The sequence below is a fragment of the Eptesicus fuscus genome, chromosome 2 (assembly GCF_027574615.1).
Source record: "Eptesicus fuscus isolate TK198812 chromosome 2, DD_ASM_mEF_20220401, whole genome shotgun sequence".
Classification (NCBI taxonomy): domain Eukaryota; kingdom Metazoa; phylum Chordata; class Mammalia; order Chiroptera; family Vespertilionidae; genus Eptesicus; species Eptesicus fuscus.
The window spans coordinates 20,551,817-20,566,943 of NC_072474.1; the positions used below are offsets into that span (position 1 = coordinate 20,551,817).

General features: G+C 39.5%; 1 protein-coding gene across 5 annotated transcripts in view; it reads right to left on the reverse strand.

Annotated features, from left to right (window-relative positions):
* Positions 1-15,127, reverse strand: part of MLLT10 (MLLT10 histone lysine methyltransferase DOT1L cofactor) — a 229,860-nt gene that overhangs the window by 73,086 nt on the left and 141,647 nt on the right. For 3 of the 5 annotated variants that reach the window (XM_028156561.2, XM_008148856.3, XM_028156558.2), the window contains 3 exons: positions 13,930-14,499; positions 4,365-4,409; positions 3,527-3,559 (listed from right to left, as the gene is read on the reverse strand). In XM_028156561.2, the coding sequence (XP_028012362.1) occupies positions 3,527-3,559; positions 4,365-4,409; positions 13,930-14,499 (648 nt within the window). The remainder of the gene's footprint in view (positions 1-3,526; positions 3,560-4,364; positions 4,410-13,929; positions 14,500-15,127) is intronic. The other 2 variants (XM_028156559.2, XM_028156560.2) reach the window with 2 other exon arrangements.

A 15,127-nucleotide genomic window follows, 5' to 3' on the forward strand; every position in this document is an offset into this window, starting at 1 on the left:
GTATGGCTCAGTGGTTGAGTGTTGACTCATGAACCAGAAGGTAACAGTTCGGTTCTGGGTTAGGGCACATGCCCAGGTTGCAGGTTCAATCCCCAGTTGGGGGCATGCAGGAGGCAGCCGACTGATTTTCTCTCACTATTGATGTTTCTATCTCTCCTCCTTTCCTCTCTTTGAAATCAATCCTATCTAATGAAGAGGTGATATGCAAATTGACGATCACTCCAACACACAAGATGGCCGCCCCCATGTGGACACAATATGGCCGCCACAAGATGGCCAGCAGGGGAGGGCAGTTAGGGGTGACCAGGCCGGCAGGGGAGGGCAGTTGGAAGGGACCAGGCCTGCAGGGGAGGGCAGGTGGGAAGTACCAGGCCTGCAAGGGAGGGCAGTTGGGGGCGATCAGGCCTGCAGGGGAGGGCAGTTAGGGGTGACCAGGCTGGCAGGGGAGGACAGTTGGGGGGGGCTGGGCCTGCAGGGGAGGACAGTTGGGGAGGACACTTGGGGGGACCCAGGCCTGCAGGGGAGGGCAGTTGTGGGGGACCAGGCTTATAGGGGAGGGCAGTTGGGGGGACCAGCCCTGCAGGGGAGGGCAGTTGGGGGTGACCAGGCTGGCAGGGGAGGGCAATTGGGGGCGACCAGGCCTGCAGGCAAGGGCAGTTGGGGGCAATCGGGCCGGCAGGGGAGGGCAGTTAGGGGCAATTGAGTCAGCAGGGGAGCAGTTAGGCATCGATCAGGCTGGCAGGGGAGTAGTTAGGGGGTTATCAGGCTGGCAGGCAGAAGCGGTTAGAGGCAATCAGGCAGGCAGGCAGGCGAGCGGTTGAGAGCCAGCAGTCCTGGATTGTGAGCGGGATGTCCGACTGCCCGTTTAGGCCCGATACTGTGTTCGGGCCTAAACGGGCAGTCGGACATCCCTAAAGGGGTCCCAGATTGGAGATGGTGCAGGCTGGGCTGAAGGACACACTCCCCGTGCACAAATTTCGTGCACCGGGCCTCTAGTTTTTTAATAAGAAAGAAAAAGGGAAGGAACAATGTGTTGGTGAGAAATATTGTGAGATAGTTCATTATAGTGTACCTGGAGAAAGGGAACACTTGCGTACTGCTGGTGGAAATGTAAATTGGTGCAATCACTATGAAAACCAGAGTAATCCAGAAGATTGTCTATCTGTATATATACAAGACTAAGCGATCGGATGACTGAACAACCGGTCTCTATGATGCGCACTGACCACCAGGGGGCAGATGCTCAATGCAGGAGCTACCCCCTGGATGGCAGTGTGCTCCCACAGCCAACCTCCCATGGCCAGCCAACCTCCATGGCCCCTCCCCCCAGCTGGTCCCGATTGGCCCCTATCAGGACTGGGAGAGACAGCCCCGATGGGCCTTGATCACTGGCCAGGCCGAGGGACCCCACCTGTGCACTAATTCCTGCACCAGGCCTCTAGTTTAATGAATATGAGAATATTTATGTAGGTCACACACAAATACTATGCCATTTTATATAAGGGACTTGAACATCCACAGATTGTGGTATCCTAGGAAGTGTCCTGGAACCAATCCCCTGTGTATACTGAGGGATGATTGTATATCCACCCCATGTTCACTGCAGCATTATTTACAACAGCCAAGACATGGGAACAATCTAAATGTCCATTCATGGTTAAATGGATAAAGAAAAGATACACACATGTGCACACCAACACTAAAATATTATTCAGCCATAAAAAAGAACTAAATCTTGCCATTTGTGATAACATGGATGAACTCTGAGGGCTAAATGCTAAGTAAGATAAGTCAGAAAGAAAAAAAAATATTATATGGTCTCACTTTATATGTTGAATCTTTTAAAAAAAAGAACTCATATAGAGAACAGATGTGGTTGTCTTGGGGAGAGAGTTGGGGGAGGGTGAAAGGATAAAGAAGGTCAAAAGGTACAAACTTCTAGTTATAAAATATGTAAGAAAAATAATAAGTCCATTATTTATTTTGTTTCTCTATATAATGTGATTAATACTACACAAATAACTAACTATACTATTAGAAAGTTCTCCCAAACATAATCTTGTAAAACCAAAAAAAAGTTTTTAAGACCTGTGTTCATTTTATTAATCCCATGACATTAATTTCATTCATCCATACAGAGAGCATGACAAATGTCCCATTAAATTAATACACCCCAATACTTCGTTAGTTAATAAAGGCAAAAGATTTATGTGGTAGTTTATTCACAACAGCTCCCCATGATATGATATCTACTTTCTTTTTACCCCAAGTATATACTCTTTTTAAACTTCCAGCATGCCTCCAAATTCTAATATTCCAAAATTAAAGAGCAAGTCTAAATTTACCTATGCAAACTGAAAAACAAAATGTTAAACCTCTTCATTTTTTATACTTCCCTATCAAAGAATGGATAATATGTATAGTTTATTCTCAAGAATGCTTCCAATCCCTTTTCTGCTAAATACCAAATGTCCAAGAGTTCCTTTTTATCTGGAATATTATCTAAGACTCTTCAGTTCCAGGTTACATAGGGAAACAAGAGTTATAAATAAATGTATGCATTAATAAAATGTCACTTATAAAACCATGTTCCAACCACCCCCACCTTCAAATCAACTTGAGTATTTATGCCTTTTCATCATGCCATTATTGTCTTACTGGCTATAGATTTGTAAACACCTGACATATAATGCAAACTGACTGGAAATTAAACTATATTAGAAAAATGTGCAAAATTTCATAAAGTTAATGAAAACATGTGGAAAAATGCTTAGAATCATATAAACAGTTTTGAACAAATAAGTTGTGTCAGTTGAAAACTGAAAAAGAAAATCAATAAAGATGACACTAGATTAACAAAAAGTTTTTTTGAACATAAAAGAATTACAGAAGGTTATTGAAAACTAAACAAATATTTTTGCAAAAATGACTTTCATTATAATTACAATGCAAAAGTGAACACTGATAGCAGCATTTGCCTTATGTCCTGATTTCAGAACCCAAACCTACAGATGTTATTCCCTTTAGAAAACCTGGTTCCAAACTAGACACAATTTAAAAAGCTATCTTCCTTCCTTCATTATATGGAATATAGCGTTAAATTATAAAAAATATTCCTTACATTAACTTAAAAACCTAAAATAAATTTTTCCTTTCAAGATGTGAAAGAAGCAGTAAATTCCTGATGCAGGTACCGATTACTAACTGTGCTGACAAGAGAGAACTCAAAAGAACTACAAAAACTGTTTGCAAAAATAGAAAAGACAAGACTTTCATAAGGTTAGAACAACACTATTACATTCTGCCTCACAAAGAGACAATAAAAGCCAACCTGATGAACTACATTGACCTATTATCCTCCTACAGGCAGTCTACAAAAAGTTTTCACTAAGGTGCTGAACAATTGACTCAATGCAGAGCCAGATTTCATCTCATCAATAGAACATGCAAGCTTTCAATCAAATTCTCTGTAAAAGGCAACCTTTGTGATAAATGAACCACCAGAGAAGATTCTAATACAACTTACCATTGTGTATTGCATTCAGCAACTCTGAGAAAGCTTTTAAGTAAGGAAAAAAGGACTTCAGGTTAAGATCATTCTCAAACACACAAAAGAAATACATAGGCATAGACTGAATTGGTATAATAAAATCTAGGTAAGTCTATCATGTATCTTTTGAATCATTAAAACTGCAAGCTCATTTTTTACATGGTATAAAGTTCTAAATATTAGATTTGTCAATTTATTACACCCACTAAATTTAAATGTCAGATATACTACTATTATCACATTTCCTTAGTAAAAAATACATATGCAAAATTACTTTTGTTTTGCAAAATCACTTCTAAAAAGATACTTAGTAAATTATGTAATGTTTTTCTTGTAAAAAGTGAGTACCTAGATGCAAATCTATATAGGTAAATCCACCTTTGGTCACCTTTAACAATATTATTTAAAAAAACTCATTTTATCATCTAACCTGATCAAACATGCTCATATCTTGGAATTCAGTAGAATAGTCTAAACAAATTTAGCAGTCTAAGCAAGAAAGCTATCAATTGCCAATATACAAATATTGAAAAATATATTAAAATCAAGATTGGTGACAGAAGTCACAATTCTGCAATGGAAGCACCATATTAAAGGGCCAAACAGTAATTAAAATGTGTTCACAATTTGACTGTAATATGGATAATGAACATCGAACAAAGCAGCAATTAAGACATCTTTGTATGAGAAAGAAATCTATTCAATTAAGAACAAATTGCATTTTGAAAATTAAAATTCAGAGGTTAATACACTAGAAAAAGCACTAGAGTAGGAGTCAAAAAGCCTGGGCTACCAACCCAGTTCGACAACTTACTAGTTGTTGGACAAGCTCCATCATGCCGATACTGCATGGAAATTTCTGTTGGGAGGGAGGAGAAAGGAAATCAGCAAAGAAGTTGCCAGTGATTCAAGAGTAGAAAAAGAAACAGGCCAGAAAAATAGGAAAACATTCACCTAAAAGTCTAGCTGAGAAAGGCAAACAGAACTATGGGAACAGAAATCATAAGCTAGTAATTGGGACATAAGGGAATGTGTGTGTGCATGGATGGGCAAAGAATGAGGAAAAGACATAAAGGCTTACAAATGAATCTGCATAATAACTGTCTAAGTATAAATGGATTCACTACTAAAAAAAGTGTAGTTATGCAATGTAATAAACTAATGTGTTTTATAAAATTCACTAAATGTGAAGTTTATCAAAAACATTTGAATGCTGAGGTCAATTAGAAATTACAATTTAAGTATGAAAATTATTTAGTTTATATATGATCAGAAACCCATTATGATTTATAGAACAGTATAAAACTCATTAAACTACACTTTCTTGTAACCTTTCATTTTTGATGATGCTAATGAATGAGTAAGCCATTACTCTTATTCCTTCACTCCACCCAAATGAGAAGCAGACGTTGACATGAGGCAATAAAACACTGTTAAAACCAAAGCTGCTCAGAAAATGGGAAATAATTTCTACAAGAGATTGGAAAGGCAAAAACAGTTGATAAAACCAGGACTAAGGTTGTGTGACTCACAAACCCTGCTAATCCTGGAAACAGCTGGTATTCCATTGTGGCTAACACTGTTGGCCAAATTCTTTTAAAGGAGGGATATCTGGAAATTCTCTAGATATTACAAAACCAAAAACATGACTTCTAGAAACCATGTGTACAACAGAACCTTGCAGGCAACCATCACTCACATGTCAACCCACATATGTAACTCAGAGGTCGAGCCTAATCTTGGGCACATTCTGAATAACTTGAAATAAGACAAAGCAAGATAGAGCAAGCCAGCACTCATTCAATGACTGTAATATTAAAAGAACTTTATATCCGATGCTATTTAAAAAAACAAAATCAAACATTTAGCCCAGTTTAGTTTAAGTCCTATCCAGGGAACACTCAAAAATGAGACCTATCAAGAGAATTTGACGCCTCGATGCTTCATTAACAAATCCAATACAAGTGAGATTTAAAAAGGGAGTGAAGGCTACAGAAGAGACTGACACGGTACATTACAGAGAAATAGTAACTAGAATGATACTGAAAAATAATCAAAGGACACTCAGAATAGCCAAACAACTTTCTCAATTGGGGGGAAGAGGGGATGAAATATAGCTATTCTGGCCTTTGACCTAGTACTTTCGTAGAAAGACAGGTTATAGGTCCAAATTTTCAACTCACTGAAGACCAAAACAAAATCAGGGAATTTTCCAAGAAAGCAAAGGCGAAGGTATATCCTGGTTTTAGTAGCATCCAATTTCCTATATGGTTTTCATTTATGATCCAATATAATCATAGTATATGAAATCACAAACCTGAGTCATTAAGATAGGTTTGAATTATTCTCAATAATTGTATCTACTTCTTGGTCTACTATACTGTATTAGTAACTCTACTCTTGTGAGTTTACTGGATTAATTTTGTTTTTTTGTATCCCTGTTTGTTTACAGAATCTGCCCATTCCTAATTAAAATATTTTACCAGGGAATGACTTCTCAGTTTCATTTTATAACCTAGGTAGATATGACATAAATAGGGACATAATTAACAAGAACCCTTTCATAGTTATATGGGCTCAAGTTAAACTTTCTTAACCTTCATACTTCAGTATAAGTCAAAACAAACTTCTCTAGAAGTGATGTTTGCATTAATAACTCATCTCTGTGAAATCTTTAAGATTTTAACACAACCAAAAAAGTGCCTTTCCAGATTCTTTTTTTTTTTTTTTAGCATTTATCACCACTAGAGAATTCCATCACTGAAATAGATTTCAAGTACCTTAACTTAGAAAGGTATGACATTATATTAAAGGACTAGAGGCAATTAAAATTTTTTAAAAACAGGAAACCATATAGGTCGAAAGACAGTAAGCCAAAAGAAAAAACGTTCGCCCTGGCTGGTTTTGCTGAGTGAATAGAGCGTCGGCCTGCAGACTGAAGGGTCCCAGGTTCAATTCCGGCCAAGGGCACATGCCCAGGTTGTGGGCTCGATCCCCAGTAGGGGGCGTGCAGGAGGCAGCCGATCATTGATTCTCTCTCATCATTGATGTTTCTGTCTCTCTATCCCTCTCCCTTCCTCTTTGAAATCAATAAAGAATATTTTTTAAAAAAATAATTCATGTTAAACCATCAACTCCTTATCATTTAATGAATACCAGATGTTCCTCAGAGAAAATAACAAGATGTTGAATTTTGTGAAGAAAAAATTGTTAACTTTCTGTGAGGGTGAGTACACAATGAAGTATATAGATATTGTATAATAAAGCTGTACACCTAAAATTTATATAATGTTATTAACCGATGTAACCCCAATAAATAAATGTTAGCTTTCACATTAGAAAATCATAAACTCTCATAATGTTGAGATAAATAAGAAAAAGGAAAAATATGTCACAACATGTCAACTCTTTCAGATGCTGTACTAATTTTATTTTTTCAAATGCTGTAGTAATTTGCAATGCCTCAAAAGATTTAGTGCCTACTTGCTAGGATCTCAAAAGAATATTTATAGGAAAGAATTCAAGCAAAAGCTTAAGGTAGTTTATAAACCAAAACTTACAACTTTTAGTTATCTCTTAAAACACCACACTAATTTTCCATTTTGTGTAAGTCACTGTAAAACAGTAGTCATTTATCAGTATGTGCTTTAATTTATTATAATACAAATCTTACAATTCAAAACCCCTGATAAGATAAGGAGTTTACAGATGTAGAGTTCTTTAGAAACTGCAGGGTGCTCTCAAATATAAGATACTAGAGGCCCAGTGCACGGATTCGTGCACTGGTCGTGTCCCTCGGCCTGGCCTGCACAATTGGGGCCGAAACACCCCACCGGTGCACAATCAGGGCAGGAAGGGACCGTGGGAGGGCTCCAGGGCGTGCCCAGCCCATCTCGCCCAGTCCTGATCGGCCGGACTCCATCAGCAAGATAACCTACTGTTGAGAGTGCCTGCCCCTTGGTGGTCAGTGTGCATCATAGCGACTGGTTGAACAGTTGAACACTTAGCATATTAGGCTTTTATTATATAGCACTAGAGGCCCGGTGCACGAAATTCTGCACTCGGGGGGGCGGGGGGGAGGGGTTCCCTCAGCCCAGCCTGTGCCCTCTCACAGTCCGGGAGACCTGTGATAGATCGCCCCAAAGAGGTAGGCCCTGCCCACCCAGCCAGGGCTCCTCAATGGATCGCCCCAAAGAGGTAGGCCCCGCCCACCTGGCTGGGGCTCTGTGATGGATCTCCCCCACAGAGGAAGGCCCCTCCCACCCGCCACAGCACCACCACGGGGTAACCTGGGCCTCCCTATTTGGGGTGATCAATCACACCCCGCAGAGGGAGGCCCTGCCCACCAGTCTGCGGCATGGGCCTCCCTCTTTGAGGCAATCGTGGAGCCCCCAATGGATCACCCTGCCAGCTGGTGGCCTGGGCCTCCCTCTACAGGGAGATCGATCACGCCCCACAGAGGAAGACCCTGCCCACACACCACAGCCCGCCGGTTGGTGGCCTGGGCCTCCCTCTTTGGGACGATCGTGGAGCCTCCCCAACTGATAGATTGCCCCGCCAGCCAGTGGCCTGGGCCTCCCTAGTCTACAGAGAGATCATGGGGCAATGGCCAGGTCCCCGACCAAATGGATCGCACCCGCTTTGGCTTGCCTGGTGCCAATGGGTGTCATAGTGTGGTCATCTGGAAGGTCATCCAGATGGTCGTTCTGCTGTTTGGTCGATTTGCATATTACATTTTTATTATTATGGACTAGAGGCCCAATGCACGAAATTCGTGCATGGGTAGGGGCCCTAGGCCTGGCTGGTGATCAAGGCCTATCTGTGGGGCGACCAGCGGAGCAATCGGGGGCACCCCACTGGCACCCGCCTTGGCCAGCCTGGGGCCTCCTGCTCACTGGCCCTGCCCCCAACTGCTGCCGCTGGTTGCCTCCCTCTGCAGGGCGACCGGCAGAGCGATCAGGGGGCCCCCACTGGCACCCGCCTTGGTTGGCCTAGGGCAGTGATGGGCAACCTTTTGAGCTTGGTGTGTCAAACTTCGCCAAAAAAACTGAGCATAACTCAGGTAGTGTGTCACTTTGAGGAAAAAACATTATTTCGCAAATGTTTCATCCTCTGCATGCAGCCGCCTTAGCGGCCGCGTGTCATCAGAAATGGCTACACGTGTCAGTGCTGACACACGTGTCATAGGTTCGCCATCACTGGCCTAGGGCCTGTGGGCAGCTCCTGCATTGAGCATCTGCCCTCTGGTGGTCAGTGCGCATCATAGCGAGCAGTTGTTCCACCGGTCATTCCGCTGTTCAGTCAATTTGCATATTAACTTTTATTATATAGGATTGCTATTATAAGCTGACAGAAGCGGTATCTTTTTTTCCCATTAATGAAATTCTTTTAATAGTAAGTTGCCAGAATTAAGTTCAGGATGTATATTCTGGAAAAAGACTAAGCCTATTAAGCCTGATTTCTTCAGCCTGGCATTCAACTCTCCATAAACCCATTTTTTTTTGTTGTTGTTGTTGTTAAGTTCTTACTGATTTTAGAGAGAGAAGAAGGGAGAGGAATAGAAAGATAGAAATATCGATCGGCTATCTCCTGCATGTCCCCTACTGTGGATCGAGCCCTTAATCTGGGAATCAACCAGTGACCTCTTGGTTCATGGGTCTATGCTCAGCCACTGAGCCACACCGGCCGGGCTAAACCCATTCATTCTAACCTACTGAATTAATATTATCTCCATCCCACAAACACACACTTCTCATTTCTATTAGGTTTATCTTTCAAATATACCTATACTTTCTTTTTTGATGATATTGCTGGCCTTCTTTTTCTACCTACTCCGAAGTACAATCCAAATTCCATCTTCTCCACCCTAATTACATATCCTAAACTGGCCTGTAATACTACATGAAAAGCTTTACAAATAATTAATTTCACTTGCAACCGGGTTATAAACACTTGGAAGGCAGTTACAAAATAACAGAATACTGCTAACCACAAGATATATTCTCAGCAATTACAGTAGTATTCTTTTTTTTTAAAGATGCTTAACATTTATTAAACTCAAAGTACAGTGCTAGCAGTGAGCAGACAGTGGCAAACACAACAAACACAGCCCCTAACCTCATGGAGCTAGGATTATAATGCACACTAGAGGCCCAGTGCACGAAATTCGTGCACGGTGTGTGTGTGTGTGTGTGTGTGTGTGTGTGTGTGTCCCTCAGCCCAGCCTGCACCCTCTCCAATCTGGGACCCCTCAAAGGATGTCTGACTGCCCTCACACAATCTGGGACTGTAGGCTCCCAACCGCTCGCCTGCCTGCCTGCCTACCTGCCTGCCTGATTGCCCCTAACCACTTCTGCCTGCCAGCTTGATCACCCCCTAACCACTTCCCTGCCAGCCTGATCAATGCCTAACTGCTCCCCTGCAGGCCTGGATGCCCCCAACTGCTCTCCCCTGATGGCCCAGTCATCGCTAACTGTCCTCCCCTGCCGGCCCAGTCTCCCCTAACTGCCCTCCCCTGCAGGCCTGGTTGCCCCAACTGCCCTCCCCTGTAGGCCTGGTCCCCCCAACTGCCCTCCCCTGCAGGTCTGGTTGCCCCCAACTGTCTTCCACTGCAGGCCTGGTCCCACCCCACCCCTGCAACTGCCCTCCCCTGCAGGTCTAGTTGCCCCTAATTGCTCTCTCCTGTAGGCTTGGTCCCCCCCCAACTGCCCTCCCCTGCAGGCCTCAGTCGCCCACAACTGCCCTCCCCTGCTGACCATCTTGTGTCCACATGGGGGTGGCCATCTTTGACCACATGGGGGTGGCCATCTTGTGTGTTGGAATGATGCTCAATTTGCATATTACCTCTTTATTATACAGTATGATAGTCTAACATCATAGCCAACAGGTGCTTACAAAGGTCACTTTCATTATTACTAAATTATAAACCTGTCATTACAGAAAATAAGTCTTTTTTAAAGGGGACCATGAAAAACAATTCTTGATAACAAAATAGTACACAGTATACACTTTCTCCTTCCAACTTATTTATTTAGAAAGTTTCCTGCCGAAACCGGTTTGGCTCAGTGGATAGAGCGTTGGCCTGCAGACTGAAGGGTCCCAGGTTCGATTCCGGCCGGGGGCATGTGCCTTGGTTGCAGGCACATCTCCGGTGGGGGGTTTGCGGGGGGCAGCTGGTTGATGTTTCTCTCTCATTAATGTTTCTAGCTCTCTATCCCTCTCCCTTCCTCTCTGTAGAAATCAATGGAATATGTTAAAAAAAAAAAAAAAGAAAAAGAAAAAGTTTCCTGCTGTTACAATTAATGAATGATTTCTAAATCTAAAATTAGTCCAAAGAAATGAATATTTTCATGCTTGCAACTACTGTTGCAAGTTAAATTACTGGCTCAAATTCTCTCACTGATCCTGTTCCTTAAAGTATGATTGTCATGTATACTAGTGTGGTTTTAGACTCTCATCAGAAAACATCTCTTGAATTTTATAACTGTCTGAAATCAAGGAAAATGCATAGCTCTATGACTTAGAGCTGTGAGAATTCTGTCTCAGTTTCTTTTTCCATATGATTAATAATACTTGATGCTTGTCAAGTGCCTAAGACAATGTGTAACATATACTAAAGTGTCAACAGCAGTTAGGAATTCTTAATTTATAACAAGAAGGCATAATATCTAACTATTTATGGCATTTAGCCAGCTTCTTCTAGGTAAGAACACACATTTTAGTACTAAGTTTATCAATAAGAGAGTGCTCTGATCTAATTCTAAAACTTTATTAAAATGTATAAAAATTAAAGAATATATCATCTTGAATAGCTTTAATGAATCTTATAGCCTTAACTGTTAACAAGACATACAAGTTTAATAAACGACTTAGGCACAAGTTTTAAGTTTTTTAAGCACAACTTTCAAGAAAAAAATCCTGTGAAGTCTAAATTTAAGTCATTTATTGTCAGAAGTAATATTTATGGGAATTTCCACCTAAATTTCTGTTTACCTAATGGTGAGGTAAAAGGAATACAAATTCATATTTTTCTCCCACAGATGTACCACAAACATTGCCCTCTGAAAGTAATCATTGTGTAAATAATGCTATTTCCCATGCCTAAAATCTCCCTAAATATGTAACACGTAGGAAAATATTTGCAGGCATATAAATCAATTATTTTAATTCCATGAAAGACATGTATTTCAAATGGCATCTAAATGCAATTTCTGAATTTCACTAATTATTAGACTTGACTTCTTTATATAGAAAATCAGTGAGGTTCTCTTTTCAAAAAAGCAAACTTAGGCTTAATTTTCTCAGTTAAGTTATTCACCTGATTACTATGCCTCTAGCTAAAAATGAATATATGAACTCAATTTTTTTCTGAGTAAATTTATCTAAATTTACCTTTTGTGACAAAAGGCTAAAGCTAATTGCTAAGACATCCTGGTTTCAAACGTCAAATATGTTTCATATTACATAAATAAAATGTATATTCAAGTGTGCAATATCTTTAAATATTTTCATGAACTTATTTCTCAATGCAATGTATATATTTTCCTCCCTCTGAAACAGTGATGCTCAGCCAAGGGAGATTTTTGCTCTCTATTCCCAGGAGGGAGGGGGGAGAAACAGTTCTTGATTGGGATTGGGGGTTCTTGGGTGCTATTGGTATCTAGAGGGTAAGGCCTAGGGATCCTAATAAATATCCTACAATGCACAGGATAACATTGCACAACAAAAATCATCCTGATCAAAATGGCAATAGTGCCAACATTGAGAAATCCTGCTCTAGAACTATCGCTAATGCTACTAATCAAACAATCCTTCCATACTTTATACTCATTTCTAAAAAAAACAAAACAAAAACCACTTGTCAAACAAGTCTACCACAGGCACTGAAGCTAGCTAGCTATGAGAAACAGCTAGCCTGGTGTGTGACCTTAAGCAACTTATTTTGCCTGTCTAAGCCTCGGTTTTATCGGCTGTAAAACAGAGGCATTAATAGTTTTTACTTCATAAAACTATTGTGAGGATTATACAAGATAATAATTATAAAGTACTGAATAGATCCTGGCATAAAACAAATGGTAGTTATAATTACTGTTTTTCATATTTAACCTTTAAACGTGCTCTTTTCTTCCTTAGAATATTTCTTAAGCTTACTTACTGAAATTATCCGCACAACTACAAAATTCCAATGTTCTATCTTTATAAAATATGCATGAACATTCATTAAATTATGATTTTTCTATACCATTTCCTACCATCCTCTCCATCAACTAATAGAACTGATAAAATCCGTAACAGTTTATTTTAGCCAAAATCTCATTTCTACAATCAGACATCTAAAACCAAAAGAAGTATGAGCTTTACAAGCAACCATTTAAAATCATTTACCTGAAATTCAAAATACAATTTAAAATATAAATGTGGACATTTAACGAATATCTAAAGTATAAAGTTTGTGTAAAAACATGAATCTTAAAAGTTTTTTTAATTGAAAATAATAGTCATAATATAAATACACTGTTAAAGAAGCATCCCAATGGTGTGAATAACAACATATATAAATGCATTCATACTATAATAAAGATAACAGTAAAAAATGTTAAACATACTGGAAAACAAAAAGAATATAAATCATTTCATGTATTTCCTGAAAACAAAAAGAACATAAATCATTTCATATATTTCCTGTTAAAATCCATAAATTAAAATCATTTATCACTGATTGAAAAATATTCCAGATGGAGCAATTTAAGTAGAATTTGTGTGAGGAATTGTTGAGAAAATGAAGACTGAAATTTGGAGAAAGAAAGCTCAAAAGCAAATACCAATCAAAAATAGAGTGCAAAAACTGTCACACCTCAAATGCAAATTCTGAGTTGGCTTTTTAAAAAATAATTTTTCATTGATTTGAGAGGGGAGAGACCATCGATGTGAGAGAGAAACATCGATCTGCAGCCTTCTGCACCACCACCCCTCCCACCAAGGATTGAGCCACAGGTGCCTTGACCGGGAATTTAACCACAACCTTTGGGTGCATGGAACAATACTCAACCAAGTTGCACCGGCTGAGTTGGTTTTAAAAATACTTTGCAGGTGAAGCAAAAACAAAAATGGGAAATTAATCCTAGGTGTTCCATAAAAAATGACCAACAAACTATTTAGCCTATATTTAATTAAGTAATGTCAGATTAGTGCCAAATGTCTTTTCTAAACACCAAAGTGTCTTTCTAATATCATAACATATTTTTTCATGAAGATAATCAAATGTCACTTAGCAACTCAAGTATTATCATGACAATAGTTAAAAATGAATTTACTTTTTGGGGTAATGGAAGAACGATGGTGGTGGAAGTAAGGGAGAAAAACAATGGGCAAATCCCTACCTGAACCAACTGGAGATGAGCCAACACTAAGACTTTGTAAACTTCCATTCCTGAGCAATGTAGGAGATTTCTGAAGACTAGAGCTTGTTATACTTCCTGCAGCTGATGCTACAGATGATGTTGGAGAAGCAGAAGAAACTGAGAGATGAGAAACATTCTCTTGATTTTTGTTTCCTTTGGGTCTACCAGGCCCATGCTTACTTTGTTTATTTCCTTTTCTTTTCTTTTCCTTTACAGTTTCTTCTTCTATGCCAGAAGTTTGAGCCCGCTTATATCCTGCTGTAGGAAGGCTGGAATTACCCAAATCTCCAGGTGAATTTTCAAAGTTTTTAGGCTGTGAAATAACAGCTGAGGTTGAAGGGAGACCAATTATGGAACTAAAACTATTTACACCCCCTTCCTGGCTTCCAGACTCTCCTTTATGTACATCTTTGGTTGATGATGACTGTTGGGAGTGAGTATAACTGTCATTACGTAGATCTGAGTCTGTAAAGCTCAAGAAATCCTGGGGAGACTGTACTGAACTTCCCGAAGATGATTTTACACTGCCTGGAGTTCCTGAAAAACTACCTGTAGTTAAAAAAAAAAAAAAGGGGGGGGGGGGGATAGGAAAAGAAAAAATTGGATGCAAAAGTTCCCATGAGCAATAGAAATGAAACAATCATCAAAAAGAGAGGGTGGAAAAAAAAACCACTATAAAACTTAGGACATCACTTATGTAACAAAGGTAGACTTTTAAAAGGGTTATTACTAAAAACAAGTTTATCTATAAAATTATCTTTAAAAATACTTGTCATTTTATAAGTCATTAAATTGAATTATAAGCTATTACTTATACAACTACCAAGATATAATTTGTGCTTTATTTAACCTACCTTTTACCATGGCAGCATTCCTCAATTCTTCCCCAAATATATGTACACTTGAGGAAGAACTGATGAATAGCAAAGTCTCAAGGAGACTTTGATAAGCCTACAAATGGACTCTGAATAGCTAAAGGGACTTCCTCTTTTTTTAATTACTAAACATATGATTATAAATGTTCCCAACATACAAGAACCAAAAAAACATTTGTTAGGTTATAAGTTCTGAGTTTTAACTTCTATATAATGTTGGTGAATGTTGTCATTTAGTTAAAGCTATCCCACCAAAACACAGATTTAATCAAATAATAATAATCATGTAGAACCTAATCTAT